This window comes from Anguilla anguilla, chromosome 3, assembly GCF_013347855.1.
Source record: "Anguilla anguilla isolate fAngAng1 chromosome 3, fAngAng1.pri, whole genome shotgun sequence".
NCBI lineage: Eukaryota > Metazoa > Chordata > Actinopteri > Anguilliformes > Anguillidae > Anguilla > Anguilla anguilla.
Window position 1 is genome coordinate 70555837 of NC_049203.1, and position 22500 is coordinate 70578336.

General features: G+C 46.2%; 2 protein-coding genes across 2 annotated transcripts in view; one reads left to right on the forward strand and one right to left on the reverse strand.

Moving 5' to 3' along the window:
* Positions 1–76: 76 nt before the first annotated feature.
* Positions 77–5353, reverse strand: si:ch211-160b11.4 (macrophage mannose receptor 1). Its single transcript, XM_035407613.1, has 7 exons — positions 5182–5353; positions 4577–4677; positions 3701–4066; positions 2622–2704; positions 1687–1827; positions 1435–1540; positions 77–433 (listed from the first exon to the last, which is right to left on the reverse strand). Exons 2-7 carry the CDS (start codon positions 4611–4613, stop codon positions 366–368), a joined length of 801 nt encoding a protein of 266 aa, XP_035263504.1. The 5' UTR covers positions 4614–4677; positions 5182–5353; the 3' UTR covers positions 77–365.
* Positions 5354–17818: 12465 nt separating this feature from the next.
* LOC118223892 (junctional adhesion molecule B-like) overlaps positions 17819–22500 on the forward strand; it is an 8480-nt gene continuing 3798 nt past the window's right edge. Inside the window, exons 1-2 of the mRNA XM_035410932.1 lie at positions 17819–18093; positions 21863–21928. Coding sequence (XP_035266823.1) covers positions 18039–18093; positions 21863–21928 — 121 coding nt within the window. The 5' untranslated portion in view covers positions 17819–18038. The remainder of the gene's footprint in view (positions 18094–21862; positions 21929–22500) is intronic.

Here is a 22500-nt window from a genome sequence, read left to right on the forward strand (position 1 = left end):
TGTGATATGTCAGTATAGTATGGCAATATGTGAGTGTAATCTTTTAAGTGATCTCCAGTACTGCTGCACAAAACTGTTAATGTTTGTTCAATCACTTTTATTTACAGCTTTTTCTATACAACTTTTCCATAGCACATAGCACATGTATTTACAAAACTTACAAATCAAAATTATTTTCATTATTCAAGCCCTGGCATTATGAAAAAGTACTTGTCCTAGTCTATGCTACACTGCTAGCTCAGAGATCATATTTGGTAAGCAGGCAACAGTCATGGCTGAGAGGTAAGAGGTCTAGGGGCCAGGGGTTAAGGGTTAAGGGTCAGAAGTTAAAGGTTAAGGGTAAGGGATTAAAGGTTACGTCTTCTTTAGACATGGGAGGAGCAGATGAAAGCACGCAGGTCCCAGCAGGGCATGTCATTAAACTTCCCATTGCCTGAAATCAAGAGGAATGGATACTGAACACAGCACACAGATACTGAACACATTACACAGGCAGGAATGCATACTGAACACATCACACAGATACTGAACACATTACACCTACAGAAACAGATACTGAACACATCACACAGATACTGAACACATTACACCGGCAGGAATGCATACTGAACACATCACACAGATACTGAACACATTACACCTGCAGAAACAGATACTGAACACATCACACAGATACTGAACACATTACACAGGCAGGAATGCATGCTGAACGCAGCACACAGATACTGAACACATTACACAGGCAGGAACGGATACTGCACACCGGTATAAATGGATGCTCAACACAGATAGAGTATGCAGTGTGGTGTGTAGTAGAGTATGCAGTGGAGGGTGTGTAGTGTATAGTAGGGTATGCAGAGGAGGGTGTGTAGTGTTGAGTAGAGTATGCAGTGGAGGGTGTGTAGTGTATAGTAGAGTATGCGGTGGAGTGTGTGTGGTGTATAGTAGAATACACAGTGGAGGGTGTGTAGTGTATAATAGTGTATGCAGTGGAGGGTGTGTAGTGTAAAGTAGAGTATGCAGTGTAGTGTGTGTAGTGTATAGTAGTTTATGCAGTGGAGGGTGTGTAGTGTATAGTAGAGTATGCAGTGGAGGGTGTGTAGTGTAAAGTAGAGTATGCAGTGTAGTGTGTGTAGTGTATAGTAGTGTGTGCAGTGGAGGGTGTGTAGTGTATAGTAGAGTATGCAGTGGAGTGTGTGTGGTGTATAGTAGAATACACAGTGGGGGGTGTGTAGTGTATAGTAGAGTATGCAGTGGAGGGTGTGTAGTGTATAGTAGTGTATGCAGTGGAGTGTGTGTATAGTGTATAGTAGAGTATGCAGTGGAGGGTATGTAGTGTATAGTAGTGTCTGCAGTGGATGGTGTGTAGTGTATAGTATTGTATGCAGTGGAGGGTGTGTAGTGTATAGTAGAATATGTGATGAAAGGACTCACTCAGTAGCTCCACACAGTTCTCTACCCCAGCTGTGTTACTGGGCTCGCCAGACAGCCAGTCTGCGTAGCTCCAACGGGAACCATCCAACCATATGAAACGCCCCGTCTGTGGACACACACACACACACACACACACACATACACACATACACACATACACACACACACACAGATTAGTACAACAGTAAAAACCCAGCTGTGGCACCCAGAGTGAGCAGGTTTGAGTGGTACAGGTGTGGGCAGCATGCTGACCTCCAGGTAGCGTAGCCCCCCGATCCAGGTGCGAGTGTACGCCCCCCCGTCCTGGATCATGAGTCTCATCATCTGCTGGTGGAGGTAGCGGCTGGTGACCGAGGCCAGGTGTCCGTTCTGGAAGCTATCCTGGCAGAAGAGCTGAGTGCAGGGACACAGAGAACATCCAGAAAACATTCCATTAACCTTCAGTAAACGCTCCCTCCCTGCAAGAATAACATCACTACAGGGCAGGTTATGCTGGTATTACAGACACAGAGTATCTGACCCTGTTTAGTATGGGACACAGACACACTGAGTATCTGACCCTGTTTAGTATGGGACACAGACACACTGAGTATCTGACCCTGTTTAGTATGGGATACAGACACACAGAGTATCTGACCCTGTTTAGTATGGGATACAGACACACTGAGTATCTGACCCTGTTTAGTATGGGATACAGACACGCAGAGTATCTGTAGCATTTTGGAAACGGACAAAGAAAGCTTCTGGCCCTCATAGATTGACCATCTCAGATTGACAGACAGACAGACAGACAGACAGTTGGAGGCAGGCAGGCAGACAGACAGGCAGTTAGGCAGACAGACAGACATACAGACAGACAGACGGTCGGAGGCAGGCAGACAGACAGGCAGTTAGGCAGACAGACAGACAGGCAGACAGACAGGCAGTTAGGCAGACAGACAGACAGATGTCGGAGGCAGGCAGACAGACAGACAGACAGACAGGGCAGACAGACAGACAGTTGGAGGCAGGCAGACAGACAGACAGACGGTCGGAGGCAGGCAGACAGACAGGGCAGACAGACAGACGGTCGGAGGCAGGCAGGCAGACAGACAGACAGTTGGAGGCAGGCAGACAGACAGGCAGTTAGGCAGACAGACAGACAGATAGACAGGGCAGACAGACAGACGGCAGGACGTGTGGCGTACCTCTGCATCGTCGGCTCTCTTTGGTCCTCTAAAGAACTGGTAGCAAATCTTATTGATGATAATGCCTGCACAGACTGGCCACCCTGTGGCCAAATATGGAATAGCAACAGTGAAATTATATACCTAACAATAATGTACCCAAACTTACCTAGACACTCATTATAGAGAAACCTAAATTATATACAGAATTACATTATATACAGACTTACAGCATACACAAATAAACAGTATGTACAATCATGCTGTATATGGGTCATGATATATTTAGAGACTTTTACCATTTTAAAGCAGTTGCTTGCCAAATTTGTTTACACAAGGCAAGACGCAAACCGATGTTCTCCATTTCTGTAAGTCTGTAACTCTGCATAAGAGCTTCTGCTCCGTGATTGTAAGTTAACCAAAATCGCAGTTACACTATTATATCAGTGGTTGAACACTAATTTTGTTTAATTAACTGAAAATGAACATATGTGCCTGTTTTGTTAGACTAATGGTAATTTCCAAAATTATTAATGGTGGTAGAGCGTCATAATATGCATTTTGTTCTATGCATCACCCATCACATTATGTAACTGATATATTGGATGATAAAATGCAGGGATGTTGTTTTGTTTCTAAATGTTGTTGAAACACAGAAAGAATCTCAGTCTTCCAGAGAGAAAAGCATTTTGTTTTCATTTTCTTACAGGAAGTTAAAGAAAATCTTAATTTAACAGCCATTATGTGAAAAGCACAAAATGGCCATTAACCAAAATTAATGCAGTGATTGCACTGAAGTGAATATAATTCTTTGAAGCCCTTGCCCATGTTTGGCCCATATGCAGGCTTGCAAATAAAATCAGATTTACAACATCAAATAATCTACAAAGTTACGATTTGGCCTCCTTAAATCTGGAAATTAATTTTTGTTCCCTCTAGGGGACAGGAGTCTCCGGTTTTAATCTGAAGTATGGTATATTCTAGTTTTCTGAAACCTGTAGTGTAGTGTGTGTCTACAAGGGACATTCAATAAAATGTCTGCATAAATATCAACCCCCGCCCCCCCCCCCCCCATCTTGTTTCAGACCATTCCCTCTCACCTGTGTGACCCCGGCTCTGACTTGTCCTGGTCCTGGGTAGCTCCTCCCCCAACTCCTCGCTCCACATTAGCTCCTCCCACAGCCCCGCCCCCGCCGGAGGCCCCGCTTCTCTCATTGGCTCCTGCGGAGTGATGTCATTCCACACCGCAGTTCTACGCTCTGGGAGTCCCTCTCTCTCTGCCAGTCTCTGCAGCGACTCATACTCTCCAATGACGGGCCTCAACTGTTTCTCCTCCCCCATGATTGGCTCCTCCCACATCTCAGGCTGTTCCTGTGCCACAGGGCCCTGCTTAGAGAGCTGTTCTCCCTGGCTGCTTTTCAATCTCTCTTCCACAGTCGTTTCTTGAACTGGAACCGCAAAGACCACTGCAAATACACAAAAATACATATTTGTGCCAAATAAAAAAATCTATGAAAATGTGACCATAAATGTCCCCAGAATCCTCTTTCACAGCACACTGCTTTCCTTCCCCATCCCCTCTTTATTTATCTTTATTTTTCATTTTCAAGTTCATCTTCTTTAAAGGAAATGTTCTCCTGGAAAATCTGCAGGGTGTCAGCCGTTCTCCCGCCCTCTCTGTCGCTCACCGAAGGCAGCCGAGCCTCAGAGAGAGCATGTTTATCCCTGTCAGATTCATCATCTACGCATCGCCCACTGCAGCCAGAGTCATGTGACATGTCCCATACATTTAACGGGCCCCATTTTGCAGAAAACTCTGGTTGTTCTGGGATTTTAAAGAGCAGAGAAATGCATTCCCTAGGAAGGGGTTCAGCAGGGCTACCTGGCCAAACAGATCAGCAGGTATCCCATCATGCCCCAGTGAGTGGGCAGTGGGCTTCCACCACAGGTGTCGGGTGGCGTTTGAGCGCACTTACCTGCCAGGGTCAGCGGCAGGAGGAACAGGAACTTCATCTCTTCAGGGAGGGAGAGGTCACAGGTCGGAGGGCAAACACAGTGCAGAGGGCTACCTTGAATCCTTACAGAGGAGATTAAACAGAAGGTCAGTTCACTGCAGGAGAGACCTATCTACTGCTTCCTCATCGATACCAACCTTTCTGGGTTACCTGTTACCAATGTTACCTACAGTTAACTGTGCTCTCACCTGCTCGCTGTTACCTGTGCTGTCTGTGCTCTCACCTGCTCACTGTTACCTGTGCTCTCTCACCTGCTCAGTGATACCAGTGCTGTCTCACCTGCTCACTGTTACCTGTGCTCTCACCTGCTCAGTGTTACCTGTGCTCTCACCTGCTCAGTGTTACCTGTGCTGTCTCACCTGCTCACTGTTACCTGTGCTGTCTCACATGCTCACTGTTACCTGTGCTGTCTCACCTGCTCAGTGTTACCTGTGCTGTCTCACCTGCTCACTGTTACCTGTGCTGTCTCACCTGTTTACTGTTACCTGTGCTCTCTCACCTATGCTCTCACCTGTCCTCCCTTACCTGCCTCTTCAGTATGTGTGTGAGTGCTCTCTGTGCCTTACCTGTGGCTGATAATCCTCAGTGAGGTGTGCTGTTCAGTGCTGGTGTTTCACAGTGACTCTCTGTGATCCTCTGTGATTCTCTGTGGAGTTCTGCAGTGCAGTATTCTGTAATGCTCTGTGGAGCTCCTTATATAGGGACAGTGCTCCTGCAGTCCTATCAGCTCTTTCTGCTCCAGTATTCCCTAATCTTCCCTCTTATCAGCACACGCTCCCCAGTTTGCTTTTTAGTTCCTGGTTGGAACCCACTTTTTGAAGTTTATGAGAAGTCCCTGTGAAATAAGGAAATGTTCTTCCACGTGTTGTTCAGTCCCGTGTTTACAGCGTAGATAAACAAGGTGATAAAAAAGTGACCGTGCTGTTATTCTTGTTTATTCATTCGCCATGTGCTCACCAATGGTTTGTTTTTTACCGCTAGAATTTATAAATCAATCAATTTAATTATTAGCTGTTTCGTGGTTTTACCGTTATAAAATAATACATTTTTGTCTATGAAGTCGCAGAGAGACAGACGCACTCACGCTGTGCATGCAGTGGCAGAATCCGTGTAAGGATGTGATGCTTTTTGTGCCCGTGAAACCATCAGAGGTACGATTGACACACCACCAGTCCCAGAGGGAAAGCACCTGCAACTGAGCTACCGCAGAATTAGCAACCGTCTGGGTTGTGCGTATTGAACTTGGAGTATCTACGTTAAATCTCAGCACCAAAATGACTCTTTTTTATGCAGATGAGGGCATGGCTGATACTTGGTTTTTTAAAGACGCACTGAAACCTGGCAGCAGTGGGGGGTTGTCTCCTTATGGAAGCCATGCCATGGGCGGACGTGCCCATGTCCAGCCCAGCTGTCGTGGTAGCAAGAGGAAGATGGCCACTAACGTGGGCATGAAAGAAAGTGGCCCTTCAGCACAAGGGTAGGCCTGTCCCTCTGTGGGTCAACAGAGAAAGACATTATCTTCATTACAGGATGAGTCATGCAATACTACAGCTGTTTAATGACACAGATGACATTTCCCATGTAATTGTGTCCTAGTATAATTTAAGTACGCATTTTACACAGATAATGTTTAGACGATGCTAATAATAATATGCTACTTTAATAAAAACCAACAACGAAACTGTGTGTGAGCAAAACCCATGTATAGCAGCTGCAGCTGGCCGATAACTGAGGAAATTCATGTAGCACACCAGCAGGGGGCATCACACTGTAAGACAGGTCCTCAGGCTGAGATAAGGGGCCTGCATAGGGCTTTCTGGATTCGTATGATCATGATACATTCGGAAACTAAAAACTTTTAGAGGGAAGTTTGTTTTTATAAAGCCTTTATTGATTGGGAAGATCCATGAGGGAAATCGAAAGACTGAATTAGAAGAGACTCTTTCCCGTGTGTGTGGTGGCTTTAGTTTGACTTCTTATCTTTGCCCGTCTGGGCTCCAAATCGCTGAAACTCCCTGGTCTGTTTGCTCTCAGGTAACGCTCTTTCTCCTTGTCTCGATATTCCATATTTTCCTGGCTTTCTGACCTGTAAACTTTAAGACAGCGGGGTAATAAATTACTGTAAATCCATAAACTCTTGAACTTAGTCTCTGATAAGCTTAACTGGGACAGGTGTGGCTGATCTGTGTATTAGTATATGGATTGATAATACATTATTATTATTATGGCTTCTTGAACACGTGCATGAACTCAAGATAGTTCAGAGACCAAATGTTTCCATAAACCCCACTCTGAAATGTTAAAACTGCATGTGCGTGTGTGTGTTTGTGTGTGTGGGTGCGTGTGTGTGAGCGAGTGAGTGTGTGCCTGTGTGTGTGTGAGTGAGTGAGTGTGTTCTCCCCCCCGCCACACACACCCTTTCCATGGAAGTGAGCAGGAAACAGCACCCACACCTGCTCTCTCTCTCTTCCTCTCTCTATGTCACTCCCTCGCTCTCTCTGTCATTTCCTCTCTCTCTCTCTGTCACTCCCTCTTTCTGTCTGTCTCTCCGTCTTCCGGTCACTCACTCTCTCGGCCTCTCTCTCTCTCTCTCCCTCTCTCTCACTCTCTCTCTATCTCTCTCTCTGTCACATACGAATTATTTTCTACCAATAAATGCAGACCACGTGCTTTAAAGAGAAACCAAAACCGCTTTCAAGACTGGTTAAAAAATAAGTGATTTCTAGTGTCTGCTTTTTTTCCAGCTTGCACCACAATAACCAGGACAGTACGGCGTAAGCATGAACGGAGTAACCACCCGGGTCGGCTGGGTTTCCTTAGGCCTGAACACGCAGGGACAGGATGTTCAGGGCATCGGAGGTGCGAAGCTGAAATGGAGGGTATTTTACACGCTGTGACTTTCAGAGACAGGAAGTGTGATGACATCACGGGTTGGTAACTGCATGCAGGAGGAGGGAGAGGTGGCAGGGCGTCGGGTGCTGCTGTTTGTGCCCCTCGGGAATGTTCACCCGCGGCGCGTGGGCAGGGGAAGGCGGGTCGCGCGGTTACCGTGGTTACCAATCCCGCGCGCGGTGAAACACGACAGAGTTTCTGTGCTCTGGTATTTCCCCCCCGAGCAAATTCCCCCGCGGGGCTGTCTGAGCGCTCATATGCAGATCACTGCGAATAGAAGAAAAATTCTCTTTCAGTAAACACTCACGCACAATATACAAACACACGTGTATACACACACACACACACACGCACACACATACACACTCACGCACAATATACAAACACACGTGTATACACACACACACACACACGCACACACATACACACTCACGCACAATATACAAACACACGTGTATACACACACACACACACGCACACACATACACACTCACGCACAATATACAAACACACGTGTATACACACACACACACGCACACACATACACACTCACGCACAATATACAAACACACGTGTATACACACTCACACACACAACCAAACACATTATACACACACGTATCCACAAAAACATACATACACACACACACAAACACGCACACACACACACAACCAAACACACTATACAAACACACATGTATTCACATAAACATACACAAGCACGCACATACACACACTCACACACACAACCAAACACACACGTATTCACACAAACATACACACGCACGCACATACACACACTCACACACACAACCAAACACACACGTATTCACACAAACATACACACGCACGCACATACACACACAATATACAAACACACGTGTGTACACACACACACACAACCAAACACAGTATACAAACACACACGTATTCACACAAACATACACACGCACGCACATACACACACTCACACACACAATATACAAACACACACGTATACATGCACACACAACCAAACACACTATACAAACACACATGTATTCACACAAACATACACACACACTCACATACACACACACAATATACAGTATACAAACACGTGTATATACACACACACACATACACACACAAACACATTATACAAACACACACGTGTATATACACACACACACCCACACACAACCAAACACTCGCATGAACTCACACACGCTTATAGACGTGTGCACTCACATACACTTATACACTCGCGTGTACTCACACGCACGTGCATACAGACACACGCATGTACTGACACACACATGCATACAAACACACGTATGCACTCACACACACGTGCATACAGCCACACGTGTGCACCTTGCCTTTTACGCAGGGTAATCAGCTGTCGTCTTTGTAGTTTCCCCCTTTTCCTACACAAACCAGGAAAAAGGAGATGACATCACTTCAGGCCCATTATGAGAGAGATGTGCTCTTGTTCCATACAGACGGCAGCCTGCACTCTGCTGCCTGAGTCTCCTGTTCCATACAGACGGCAGCCTGCACTCTGCTGCCTGAGTCTCCTGTTCCATACAGACGGCAGCCTGCACTCTGCTGCCTGAGTCTCCTGTTCCATACAGACAGCAGCCTGCACTCTGCTGCCTGGGTCTCCTGTTCCATACAGACAGCAGCCTGCACTCTGCTGCCTGAGTCTCCTGTTCCATACAGACAGCAGCCTGCACTCTGCTGCCTGAGTCTCCTGTTCCATACAGACGGCAGCCTGCACTCTGCTGCCTGAGTCTCCTGTTCCATACAGACAGCAGCCTGCACTCTGCTGCCTGAGTCTCCTGTTCCATACAGACAGCAGCCTGCACTCTGCTGCCTAAGTCTCCTGTTCCATACAGACGGCAGCCTGCACTCTGCTGCCTGAGTCTCCTGTTCCATACAGACGGCAGCCTGCACTCTGCTGCCTGAGTCTCCTGTTCCATACAGACAGCAGCCTGCACTCTGCTGCCTGAGTCTCCTGTTCCATACAGACGGCAGCCTGCACTCTGCTGCCTGAGTCTCCTGTTCCATACAGACGGCAGCCTGCACTCTGCTGCCTAAGTCTCCTGTTCCATACAGACGGCAGCCTGCACTCTGCTGCCTGAGTCTCCTGTTCCATACAGACAGCAGCCTGCACTCTGCTGCCTAAGTCTCCTGTTCCATACAGACGGCAGCCTGCACTCTGCTGCCTGGGTCTCCTGTTCCATACAGACGGCAGCCTGCACTCTGCTGCCTCCTGTGGCCATGCTTCGCATGCTTTCTATCGTGCGAGTTCTGCTGATGCCAAACTGAAGAAAGGGGTGTGGGAGGGAAATTAATATTTCTTGCTATTTTCTATTTGCTTGCTTTTATGAATAGAATCGGTTCTCCATTTAAGTGGTGGCATTAATCAGAGCACTATCATTTTTCTGAACTACAAAGATGTTTTCAGGAAGGGTAAATTTTATTTTACACTGCTGCATTTTTTTTTTTTTTACAGCTTTTTAATGCAAATTAATTATGTGAATATGAGAAAGACTGAACGGGAAAAGAGTAAAGACAGAAGTGAAACTAGTTCACGTGGTTCTCATTATGTCTAATCAGGGGGTCCGTGTACAGGTGGTCTGTGGGATTTACCCTGCTTCTTCAGGGAAAGGGAGGGGGGGGGGGGAGAGAGGGGGGGGGGGGGGGGGAGAGAGATCACTCAGTCAGTCAAGATAACAAGTTCATCTTAAACAGTTTTTTTGAACACACACAGCTATACTACCCCATAAAAATAAAGGATTAAAGATCAAGGCAGAACCTTTCTTCCTCATTAATATGACAAACCACCCCGTTGATCCCCCCATTAATGCTCAAAATGAGGTTTGTTTTGCACACGTGTGTAACAGGAGAGTCACAGCCAAAGCCTTGCTGCTATAAGACAGCACATAATGCCTTCTGCCTCCACTGATTCTGCCCTCCAGTCTGTCTTCCAAGTAGCTAATGTAGCCTGCCTGAAAATAAAGTTTAACTCTCCTTTTCTAACCCTAACCATAAAAGTCTCAATTCAAATTCAGATGTACAATATAAATTAAACGCAGGTGCACTGCACACAGTATGCGTATGACGTACATACCTTCAGTAGCTGCACAAATTGTGTATATCTGACGCTGAAACAGTATCACTTTCAGACGTCTCTTCTGAACACAAGATTGCCTCGTCCAGTGCAATCAAAGCTCACATTTTCTGAAGGATTTTATTTTTCAATAAAAGTAAAAGACATTTAATAAAAGTAAAACAAAGCTCAAATCAAAATCTCAGTTTACGCTAGGTAAACAAAACATGTTATCATTAAAGTAATCAATTCAAATTAAAGAAATGTAATACGGTAAATCTTTTATTTATAGTTTAAAGGAAAACACCCAATTAGCAAGCCTTCACAATGAGTTCTTTTTAAAAAAATACCAAAAGTACAGAGGCAGTAATTCCCTTCACATCAGCGTCCTGGCCCCCACCCAAACTGGGGAAAGTCACACAGACCTTTAGTTTCTGGAACTTCATCTCACGTGTATGCATATGAAATGTGGGCAGCAGTAGTAATGCTGTTTGACCTTTGAACTTTTCGAGATAGTCTTGGCAACCTGTAACGTTTCATCATTATCTTTCCTAAACATTATTAGGATATTTTGTCTCGTTCGGCTGCAAATTAAAGAGTCACTGACCTAAAGAACGTTTTGGAGATTAGTAGATTGGCTCAGGCTTTTCAGAGAAATGTTGTGAGAAAGTTCTGGAAGTTTCAGGGTATGGCGAAGAGTCATTTCACAGCCGAGCGAAAAAATAATTCCCCTTTACTGCAGAGACAACTGACACACAAAGACACTTCTGCTCTTTGTCATAACCATCCTCATCACACTACTCAGCCTTCACCACTGCCATCAACACCACTGTCACTGTGAAAGCCATGATGAAGGAAGATGACTGTCAGAGCCCAAAGGTGATGAAGAGCCCAAACTGAATGACTTTGCTGTCGTGCTGAATCCATTAGTCAAACATCTGCCAATAACTGATGTCGGTAAGACAGCAGCTGAACTTTCTCATGGATCTGATGTTAAAACACATCCCTTCTTTTAGCAATCCAGGCCAAACCAAACTCAACCCTTCATGGTGTGGTTCATTTTTTTTTTACTGTTGTACACACTGACATACTTTTGACCAGAACAGATCTGGACCCAGATGAAAAACTACCAGTTAGGACAAGCAGCTCTGAACCTGGCCAATAAGGTGTGAGCTACAGGAGCAGCTCTGAACCTAGCCAATGGGGTGTGAGCTACACGAGCAGCTCTGAACCTGGCCAATGGGGTGTGAGCTACAGGAGCAGCTCTGAATCTGGCCAATGGGGTGTGAGCTACAGGAGCAGCTCTGTACCTGGCCAATGGGGTGTGGAGCTACAAGAGTAGCTCTGAACCTAGCCAATGGGGTGTGGAGCTACAAGAGTAGCTCTGAACCTAGCCAATGGGGTGTGAGCTACAGGAGCAGCTCTGTACCTGGCCAATGGGGTGTGGAGCTACACAAGTAGCTCTGAACCTGGCCAATGGGGTCTGGAGCTACACAAGTAGCTCTGAACCTGGCCAATAAGGTGTGAGCTACAGGAGCAGCGCTGAACCTGGCCAATGGGGTGTAAGCTACACAATTAGTTCTGTACCTGGCCAATGGGGTGTGGAGACACAGAAGCAGCTCTCTACCTGGTGATGAAGCCCCAAGTACGAGGGGCAGCTCAGTATTTCGGTGAAGGGGCTCCAGGTAGGAGGAGCAGTTTGGTGGAGGGGCTCCAGGTTGGAGGAGCAGCTCAGTATTCTGTGGAGGGGCTCCAGGTAGGAGGAGCAGTTTGGTGGAGGGGCTCCAGGTTGGAGGAGCAGCTCAGTATTTCGGTGGAGGGGCTCCAGGTTGGGAGAGCAGCTCAGTATTTCGGTGGAGGGGCTCCAGGTTGGGAGAGCAGCTCAGTATTTCGGTGGAGGGGCTCCAGGTTGGGAGAGCAGCTCAGTATTTCGGTGGAGGGGCTCCAGGTTGGGAGAGCAGCTCAGTATTTCTGTGGAGGGGCTCCAGGTAGGAGGAGCAGCTCAGTATTTTGGTGGAGGGGCTCCAGGTAGGAGGAGCAGCTCAGTATTCTGTGGAGGGGCTCCAGGTTGGAGGAGCAGCTCAGTATTTCGGTGGAGAGGCTCCAGGTTGGGGGAGCAACTCAGTATTTCTGTGGAGGGGCTCCAGGTTGGAGGAGCAGCTCAGTATTTTGGTGGAGGGGCTCCAGGTTGGGGGAGCAGCTCAGTATTCTGTGGAGGGGCTCCAGGTTGGAGGAGCAGCTCAGTATTTCGGTGGAGGGGCTCCAGGTAGGAGGAGCAGCTCAGTATTCTGTGGAGGGGCTCCAGGTTGGAGGAGCAGCTCAGTATTCTGTGGAGGGGCTCCAGGTAGGAGGAGCAGCTCAGTATTCTGTGGAGGGGCTCCAGGTAGGAGGTGCAGTTTGGTGGAGGGGCTCCAGGTTGGAGGAGCAGCTCAGTATTTCGGTGGAGGGGCTCCAGGTAGGAGGTGCAGTTTGGTGGAGGGGCTCCAGGTTGGAGGAGCAGCTCAGTATTTCTGTGGAGGGGCTGTGCTCCTCGATGAGTCTCTGCAGTCAGACAGAGATCTTTCCCACGCCAGAGACTTTCCGTCACGGGGAATTTCACATGAGTCACTGAGGCGCTATAAAAGGGAGCCTGGTCCCTCGAGTCAGGCCTTTTATATCAGAGTCACAGCAGAACACAGGCAGAGGAGCGGACCGATGGAGAGAACACAAGAAAGAGTGAGAGAGAGAGAGAGATGTACAGCGGAGAGAAAGGATCTTCTGAGTTTGTCTGTGGAGAGGAAGTCCACACGCCGTACGGAAGCAGGAAGTGGTGGCGGCTGATCTGAGAGGTACTGAGATCCTTCTGCACTAGAGTCTGCGCTGGAGTATCTGAGCCGGATAAACTGTGCTTTAGCCTGAGCTGAGCTGCATTCAGAGCTGCATTCTGCGCTGCCGTCTGTGTAATAATGTCTGTGTTATTCAGATTGTGCTGTAGAGTCTGTGCTCGCGTTTCTATAGTAACTTCGAGCATGGGCACAACTCAGAACTTTGCTTTGCTAAACACTAAACTGACAGACAACCTGTCCGCACACTATAGTGCCTTACACTGGCTGTGATTGATGTGACATTCAGCATGTCCGCTTTACAGGAGATTGTACAAGTACTTTTTATGAGAGATAGGTTTTTACATTACATTACATTACAGGCATTTGGCAGACGCTCTTATCCAGAGCGACGTACAACAAAGTGTATAACCATAACCAGGAACAAGTATGTCGAAAACCCTAGCGAGAAGTACCGGTCCAAGTGCAGGGAACAACCGCATAGTTCAACTTGGACCCTGAAGGTTAAACTGATTAACACTAACACAAGCGAGAACAGCAACAACGCAGTCTATTATGAGTCATAACATAAAACAACACACAAACACACACACAAACCTTGCATTTTTTCAAACTCGTGTTCAAATGCCTTAGATAAGTGCTTGAAGGCCACACTGCATCTTAAAGAGAGGAGAAGTGGCAGGGGTGAGGGGTGATGGTGAGCTGTCTCCCCCTGCAGGCCTGGATCAGCAGTGCAGCCCGTGTAATACAGTACCCAGCCCAGGGATAATGCTAATTGTGATAGGGGTTGAACTATAAAAGACTCCTGCCCGTTAGCATTAGCCCTGTACTGGGGAAAAATCATCGAACTACCAACAGCATGCAAGCAAGAGGAAAGTCTCAACACATCACTGCATTATCTGACAGAGAACCGTTGGGGGATGGGTGCTGGGGGGGGGGGGGGGGGGGGGTGATGGGAGGAAACAGGTAAACAGGTAAGAGGACAGAGAGGTCAAATCAGTTTCTTGCCCCTCTGTGCAGATACAGGCCTGTGTGTTTGCTTTTGTTTCTTTATAGTGCTTTATATCAGCTCTGAAAACCAATAAAGTTCACCTGTAATTCTAAGGTTGCTCACTCTTCCTTTTTGATCATCGTTATTATTATTCAGTATTCTTCATGGACATTCCAGGATCATATTTATCCTGAAAGAAGGCTGTATTCAGTTTAAACCAGCAAGGCCAAGAGATGGCTACTCAGTGTACCGGCTCTGGTTATTACAACATGCTGTTAAACCCAAAACCCAAATGCTCGACATTTTCCTAACCAAATTGTACATAGTGCTCTGATTGTATCTAACTAGTATCTAGTATCTATACTATCTAAAAGCTAGACCGTATCTAACACCATATTAAACCTGGTCTTGAAAACCCCCAGAGTTATTTCCTCTACTACATGACTTGGCAGGCTATTCCCCACATTGACTACTCTTTGTGAAAACATGCTTCCTTGTGTCTGTGCGGAATTTACCTAACACTAATTTACATTAATGTCCCCTCATTCTACTAACAGAACTCAATTTGAAGAATCTCTTGGTAGTTCACTTTGTTAATATCCTTTATAAATTTAAAGCCTCAATCAAATTACCCCTAAGTCTCCTTTTACAAAGCTTAAAGAGATTTGGCAAAGTCTTAAGTCTTTCCTCATAGCTTTTATATTTCATACCTGGAATCAATTTGGTTGCCCTTCTTTGAACCTTTTCCACAGCTCCAAACCCCAACCTCGGTATGACCACAGCTCCAAACCCCGACCACAGTATGACCACAGCCGCTGTTCCTTAAGGAGCACATTGTTCCCATCTCACCTGTGATGTCACAGTTTGAACAAATCTTTCAGCAAAATGTCATTTTTTAAGGTCAATTGTGTCATGATGACACATTTCTGTGAGGGAACACATTGCCATTAGTTTGTGGCCTCTATAAGTCTGTACTGCATTCTGCCTGTACAGTTAAACACTGATTTCATGGAAACACTGTCGTAAAATATTTGAGGAACAGTCATTAACAAAATAAAATATAGAATGTGTCATGTTCTTTTCTCTCCGCCTGGGTAATTAACATAAGTTAAATTATAACATTGGAGTAATATGGAATAGATATTATTCAATAAAAATACAAACACATACATTGATTCAAAATACTTTGCAAAAGAGAAAGCACATCATTTGATGATGAAAGGGAGAGGTATTCATGGTGTCTACAATGCAGTGTGTGTGTGTGAGTGTGTGTGTGTGTGAGAGAGAGCGCACACGTGTGTAAAAAGTATTAACCAACAGTCTTAATCAGCAGTGAAAATAAATCAGACAACATATATGACAGGAAGTGTGATAACTAGTGAATGATATCAGAGTCACATGACCCCATACTGTCTCTCCTATGTGTTCTGTAACCATTTTTACTCTAATTAATAGCACTAATTAATTAAAAGTCACATATTTCAAAAATGTACTCCTTGAACATTACAGTGCTAGGTGGAATAAAAAGGTACAGTTAGTGTCATGGTGCTAATTTTATCTCTTAATAAATGATTATTCAGCTGCAAACATATTTGAGTGAAGCTTGTTTTTTCCTGATATTCACTAGGAATTCTTAGCTGTGATAAACATTCTGCAGTTAAATGCATGTGTCCATGTTTTGAGCTGTTACCATTTCAGTAGTTGGTTGCACAATGAGCGTGCTGTGCATATGTTTTGAACAGGGCTGCAGCAGCTGCTGTGACTGTTTACATGGCGTTCGTGTGTGATATTACAGTGGTCTGGCCATGACAATAAACCTCCAAGAGATTAAATGATGAATCTGGAAACTTAAAAACTTTTACATGTTTAAGAATCAGAAGCAGCCACAGGGTGAATTGGTGATAATTGGATATGCAGAGATTCTGGAGGAGATTAAAATGTAACTCAGAATACGTCATCCTGCTCAGCCAACTGTGACAACCACACTGTGGGTCTCAGAGACCCCAAACCCCCACCCCCCACCCCCACCCGCACACACACACCCATTACCCATCATGCCCTGGGGCACACTGCACAACTGTTCCCCTCTGCCACTCTGGGCCTTGGATTCCCACCAAGTCTGCCACCCACCCACCCACCCACCCCCCCACCCCCCCCCCCCCCCCCCCACCCCCTCTCCACAAGAGCAACTGCTGTCTCACCACAGAACACATGGGACACCCCCATGGGCACAGGCATACCCCCCCCCCCCCCCCCCCCCCCACACAAACACACACACACACATGGGACACCCCCATGGGCACAGGCATATCCCCCCCCACACACACACACACACACACACACACATGGGACACCCCCATGGGCACAGGCATATCCCACCCCCCCCCCCACGCACACACACACACACACATGGGACACCCCCATGGGCACAGGCATATCCCACCCCACACACACACACACACTCACACACACACACTGTTTTGTTGCAGCACAGATGCTAAGGGAAGTGTGTGGGATACAGCTTTCTGTTCTGACTGCCACTCAAACACAAACACAACACCAGCGGTCCTCCAGGCGTCAGTCCTCAGCCTTCCCACAGACACACTCCACAGTAAAATATTCAGTGTTAAATCAGCTCTTACCGGGTACATAAGGTCCCCATTGGGACTCTGCTAGAGTTGAGTTAAGACTGGACATTTTACTGTGTGTTGCTGCAGAGGCTTTTCCTACAATAGCTTTTTGCTTATAGGACCAGGTAGAGAAGTACTGGAAAATGATGTCACAGTTCAGTACTGGAATATGATGTCACAGTTCGGTACTAGAGGATAATGTCACAGTTAGGTACTGGAGGATAATGTCACAGTTAGGTACTGGAAGATGATGTCACAGGTAGTTAGTTCTTGACGAAGAACAACGTGTTAGCTCCAGTTGAGACTAAGCAATATCTGAAAAGTTAGGAGTATTCTTCTTAAATAAAATGCAATAAGATGTTGATAATAGTAAAATGTTGGAACAGGAAACTATTGCCGTTCCTTCCAATGCTTTTCATGCTGCAGAGGGAGATTATGGTTTCTGTGGAAACTGGCCTTGAACCTGTAGCCTCGTAGAAAAAGGTTGAGATCCCAGGGTGCCATTTCGCAAATTTCCCCAAACAACACACTACGCCTGTAGTGCTTCTGAAGAACAAATGCAAACGCATTGGCTAATATTCACAAAATGTAAATTAAACTATAGGGAAGATAGGTTACACACACAATGGATTGTGGGGCAAAGCAATTATTAGTCACTTCCAAAGGCACGCCAGTAGGCATAAAGTAGCCTGTTGAAGAACTACATTAAGGCCAACATCGCCCTCCTCCCAATACCCCCTACCCCAACATCCCCCCTAAACCGTGCCAAACTGTGATTAACTTGTACGGACACGGCTGTCTGCACGGGACAGATAGAGTTCAGCACAATCGCGTTTCTCACTGACGCAAACCCGCTCCAAGTGCCGACAAATCTGAGGGAACAATCGCGGGAAACCAATACGTCCGCGTCTCTTTTTTTTTACTCGCGGACCTGTGGCCCCAGTACCACTCCTTGTAGCTGTTGTGTTTTACGAACCATTCCGCCCGAGAAGATGAAAAGAACGGAGCCGCTCCTCCTCATCTCCGCTCTTCTCCTGTTGTTGCAGAGTAAGTACGGATGCACATAATTGCTTCTTTTTTGCAGCGCTGGCTTCCGAAATCACACGCTAGAATCCAAGCCATTCGTACACTTAAATCTGATCAGTGATGCGTGAGAATGTATATGCGCGACTATATGTGTACGTGCGCGCGTCTGTTTTAAATAAATAGATGCCAATGACCAAAGCTTCAATACATACCAACGCAGGGAGCACCGTTTTACAGTGTAGACTACCGAAGAAATTTAACTGTTTTTTTTTTCTTCTTCTCGGCATGCCTGTTCTTCTAAACTAAGTATATTTAAGCTTTAAAAAGACAAACTTGGCTCTGTAACTCTTGGATAAATACATAACTTTTTCCGAAGAGCTGAAAATCAGCGCTCGTTGTCCGAGCTCAGGAGACGGACAGACGGGTGTTCAATATAACTGCTGTCTCAGAGAATCTTGTATTGTATGCAGTACTGTCAATGCTAAATCCGCATAAACGAGTAGTTTGAAACACATTAGAGATATTTGCAAGTTGAAGCCTCTTTTGCATATATCCAACAGAAGACTTTCCTGGGGACTTATGCTTATGTTTTTAATCTGTTATGGTATCTATGCTGCGGCCACCTGATGTGAATTAATTAAGTGTGTCTTAAAAATAAGTATGCGTTTGCATTTTTACTGAAGTAGTGCGGTATTACCAGAAGGTGTCCTGAGCTCCCACACATTAAACCTGCCCTCTATCCCAACGCAGCCACTAACTCATACAACTGAGCAAAACGTTGCACTTATAAAGTACACTAGTGAGGTGGTTTGGTCGTTACATGCTTGACTGTGGCTGGATGTTTTTTTAAAAAGATGTAGAGTTTCTAAATTGTTGCGCCTTGAATAACAATTCATAATGATATATGCCAAAACAAAGGCTTAACTTGGTGCTAGTGAGCACTTTTGCTTAATCGCCATTGACAGATCAAACGTGTTGGCATTTTTAGACCGGAGCACTGAGGCAGAATTCGCATTCTCGCATCAATCGGCGACTGGCACGTGCGTCAAAAGCGCGCATTCAAACGTGAGCGCCGCGCATCCGGCTGGTCTGATGAGCGTTCTGGTTCGCGACATCAACGCGCTGATGAAAGCCCTCTCTGAGGGCTGTGATAGGGCCAGACCGCGTCACTGACCCCTTCCTGACCCTGCTGAAAGGGGAGCACAGATTACATCTCTCTAAGTGTCACTGTTGATCTGGAAGAAGTCCAGACTTCTGATCGCTGATCTGCAGGCGATGATTTTCGGGTCCCTGGGGTCCACGCAGTGTGTCAGATCAGAGGTCTCTGAGGGTTGGATGGGACCACTCCGGGAGACAGTTATTACCCTCTTGCTCTCTGATTGGCACAGAAGGTATTACCCTCTTGCTCTCTGATTGGCACAGAAGTTATTACCCTCTCTGATTGGCACAGAAGTTATTACCCTCTCTGATTGGCATGGTGATGATCACCCGTTAGCTCTCTGATGTGTTAGCCCTGCGGCTGGCCTCGAGTGAGGGGGTTCATGTTTAGGAGCTGAGGGGGTGTGTTTAATTTAACTTCATATCGGGAAATTATATCAGAGTTTCTGGTACATTGCTGCTACAACCCACTTATGCCATACCTCCCCTCTCTATCGCATTCATTCACAATTTCAAGCTATGAAAACTGTGTGTGTGTGCGTGTGTGTGTGTGTGTATATGCACCTGTGTGTGTATGTGTTTATGTGTCTTTATGTGGGTGTATAAGAGAGAATGTGATTGTATGTAATTCTGAGAGTTGTCATATCCTACTGTAATGCTCAGACTCTTTCTCTTATTTGTTGTTTAACTTCAGGAATGTGTAGAAATGCCCATACTGCACTGCTCGCTCTCCAGTGTGGGTAGAATGTTCCGTCTGACGCCAGACTGATAACAGGAACGCACCCGAAACCATTTCCACCTCTCACCCATCCCTCATTCTGTAAGAGAAGAACACGAACCCCTGAAATAAAGTCTGGAGTGTTATTTTGGCATTTGTGGGGAGTTTGTAGGTTCCGTCCGTCGTGCCTAGTGAGGAGGGGGAGGGGGGGCGGGGGCGGGGCTGGTCACGTGCTGCTGCGAAACAGCCATCAGACAGTCGTTTATCTCCCCACATTCCTGCACTCTCTCGTTCCTGGTACTGAGGGGGGCGAGCGGGTCAGGGAGAGAGAGAGAGAGAGAGAGAGAGAAAGAGAGAAAATGCGATAGATAGATCAATAGACCGATTAACAGACAGACAGACAGACAGACAGACAGACAGACAGACAAATAGATTGATAGATAGGTAGGTGTGTGTGTATGCATGTATGTGTGTGTGTGTGTGTGTGTGTGGGTGTGGGTGTGCCTGTCTGTGTGTGTGTGTGTGTTGACTGATTGTTTGTTTGTCTTGATTATGCCTGTCTGTGTGTGTGTGCATGTGTCTGTGTGTGTGTGGGTGTGCATGTCTGTATCTGTGTGTGTGTGTGTGTGTGTTGATTGATTGTTTGTTTGTCTTGATTATGCCTGTGTGTGTGTGTGTGTTGATTGATTGTTTGTTTGTCTTGATTATGCCTGCCTGTGTGTGTGGGTGTGTGTCTGTGTCTGCCTGTGTGTGTGGGTGTGCGTGTTGATTGATTGTTTGTTGGTCTTGATTATGCCTGTCTGTGTGTGTGTGTGTGTGTGTGTATGTTGATTGACTGTTTGTTTGTCTTGATTATGCCTGTGTGTGAGTGTGTGTGTTGATTGATTGTGTGTTTGTCTGGATTATGTCTGTCTGTACCAGAGTTTTTCAGATCGGCACTGCAGTAGTAGTACAGTAGTGGCAGTAGCAGCTAAAAGCTTTTTCACAGCTGATGCTTGTCTCACTCTCTCGACTGCTGTAGTGTTGATTTCAGAAACGCTGGTGAGACCCGCTGCTGTGGAGACACTGAGTGTGTGAACGCCTGGCTTGGCATCCTGTCTTCACATGTCAAACATTCTAAAAAATACATTTTAACAACTTTGACAACAGATGTAATGTTTGAGAGTGGAGCTCTTTTTTGTCTTCATAGTGTTTGCAATTAAGCGTGTGTGTGTGGGTGGGTGTGTCTGTGTTTGGGAAGCAACAAGGCTTACAGACAGCTGCTACCAGCTGCCCAATCTTTGGGTGGGGCTGGGGGGGGTGCACCTGCTTGGGGGGTGGGGGGAGGTATCACAGAGAAGGGGTGGAGGGTGGAATGGGGAGGAGGCATAACACGCGTGGATTGAGTGACAGAAACACAAATCTGCGTTTGAGAGATCAGGCTGTGAATATGTTTCTCTCTGAAATCCTGTCTGCCCCTCTATTTTAACTCTCTCTCTGTCTCTCTCTCTCTCTCTGTCTCTCTCTCTCTCTCTCTCTCTCTCTCTCTCTGTCTCTCTCTCTCTCCCCGTTTCTCTCTCTATTTCTCTCTGTGTCTCTCTATTTCTCTTTCTCTCATCCGCTGATACTTGTCTTTGACCTTTGGATCTTTGAATTTTGTTTTTTGGTCGCTTGTTTTTTTGGCTGGACCGCAACAGCGGGGCCAGCCCTACAAATGCGAATGTCTGTGACTGAGTGATGAAGTTACACCATTGGTCAGCCGGTCCAGCCATATACTAGGTTTTGACCTGGTCTTGTTGATGGGACTGAAATAGTATAGCTAGCTATAGGAATTTTATTTTGTTTTGAACTGATGATAAATAAAATGGTTTTAAAAGTCAGTCTTCCTCTCCCTCTCTCCCTCGCCCCTTCTTCACCCCCCCCCCCCCCCCCCAGGCCAGTTTTGTTTCCCAGTGACTGTGAGCAGCCCCAAGCCCAAGGTGGAGATCCATGAGAATGAAGGTGAGGAAGAGGAGGAGGAAGAGAGGCAGTCCACTTTTTCTGTGTTTCTGCTCTCCGTCTCTTAGCCTCTTAAATTCAAATGCACAGAAACAAACATGCATCATACAATGGATCACATAAACATAAATCTAGACATACGGTGTACATACAAATATTGGCCTATCCTATATAATTTGCCACTACTCCAATGTATTTTCTGTGTTTCCCTAATAAATAGGGGAGCTTTTAGCTGTTATTTAAGTTTTAAATTCTGGGCATATTTTTATGAATTTGGGGTAGAAATTCTCCCTCACAACATGTGGAACTTAGCAGCTCTGTCTCCACCACTCCCTAACTGCAGTGGGAGCACAGTCTGTCCTCTCTGTGCAGCCAGGTCTGCCTGTGTCGGCCTTTTTCGATGGCCAGGCTGTGCTCACTGAGTTCATACATTGTCAAGGTTTTTCTCTGCTTGCTATCTGTCACCATGGTCAGGTAATCAGCTGTAGTGTATAATCTGTTTAGGCCCAGATAGGTCAAATGTTTTTATTTTTGTTTTATTATAATTATGTCTGGTCGAATTCTCTGATCTAGGA

Excerpts from the sequence above, each read along its gene's own strand:
- si:ch211-160b11.4 (XM_035407613.1), bottom strand. The coding sequence starts at position 4,613 with ATGAAGTTCCTGTTCCTCCTGCCGCTGACCCTGGCAG. Across the intron at positions 4,067-4,576 it reads CCTGCCGCTGACCCTGGCAG|TGGTCTTTGCGGTTCCAGTT; the intron begins GTAAGTGCGCTC and ends GTGTATTTGCAG. Across the intron at positions 1,541-1,686 it reads GGGGGCTACGCTACCTGGAG|ACGGGGCGTTTCATATGGTT; the intron begins GTCAGCATGCTG and ends GTGTGTCCACAG.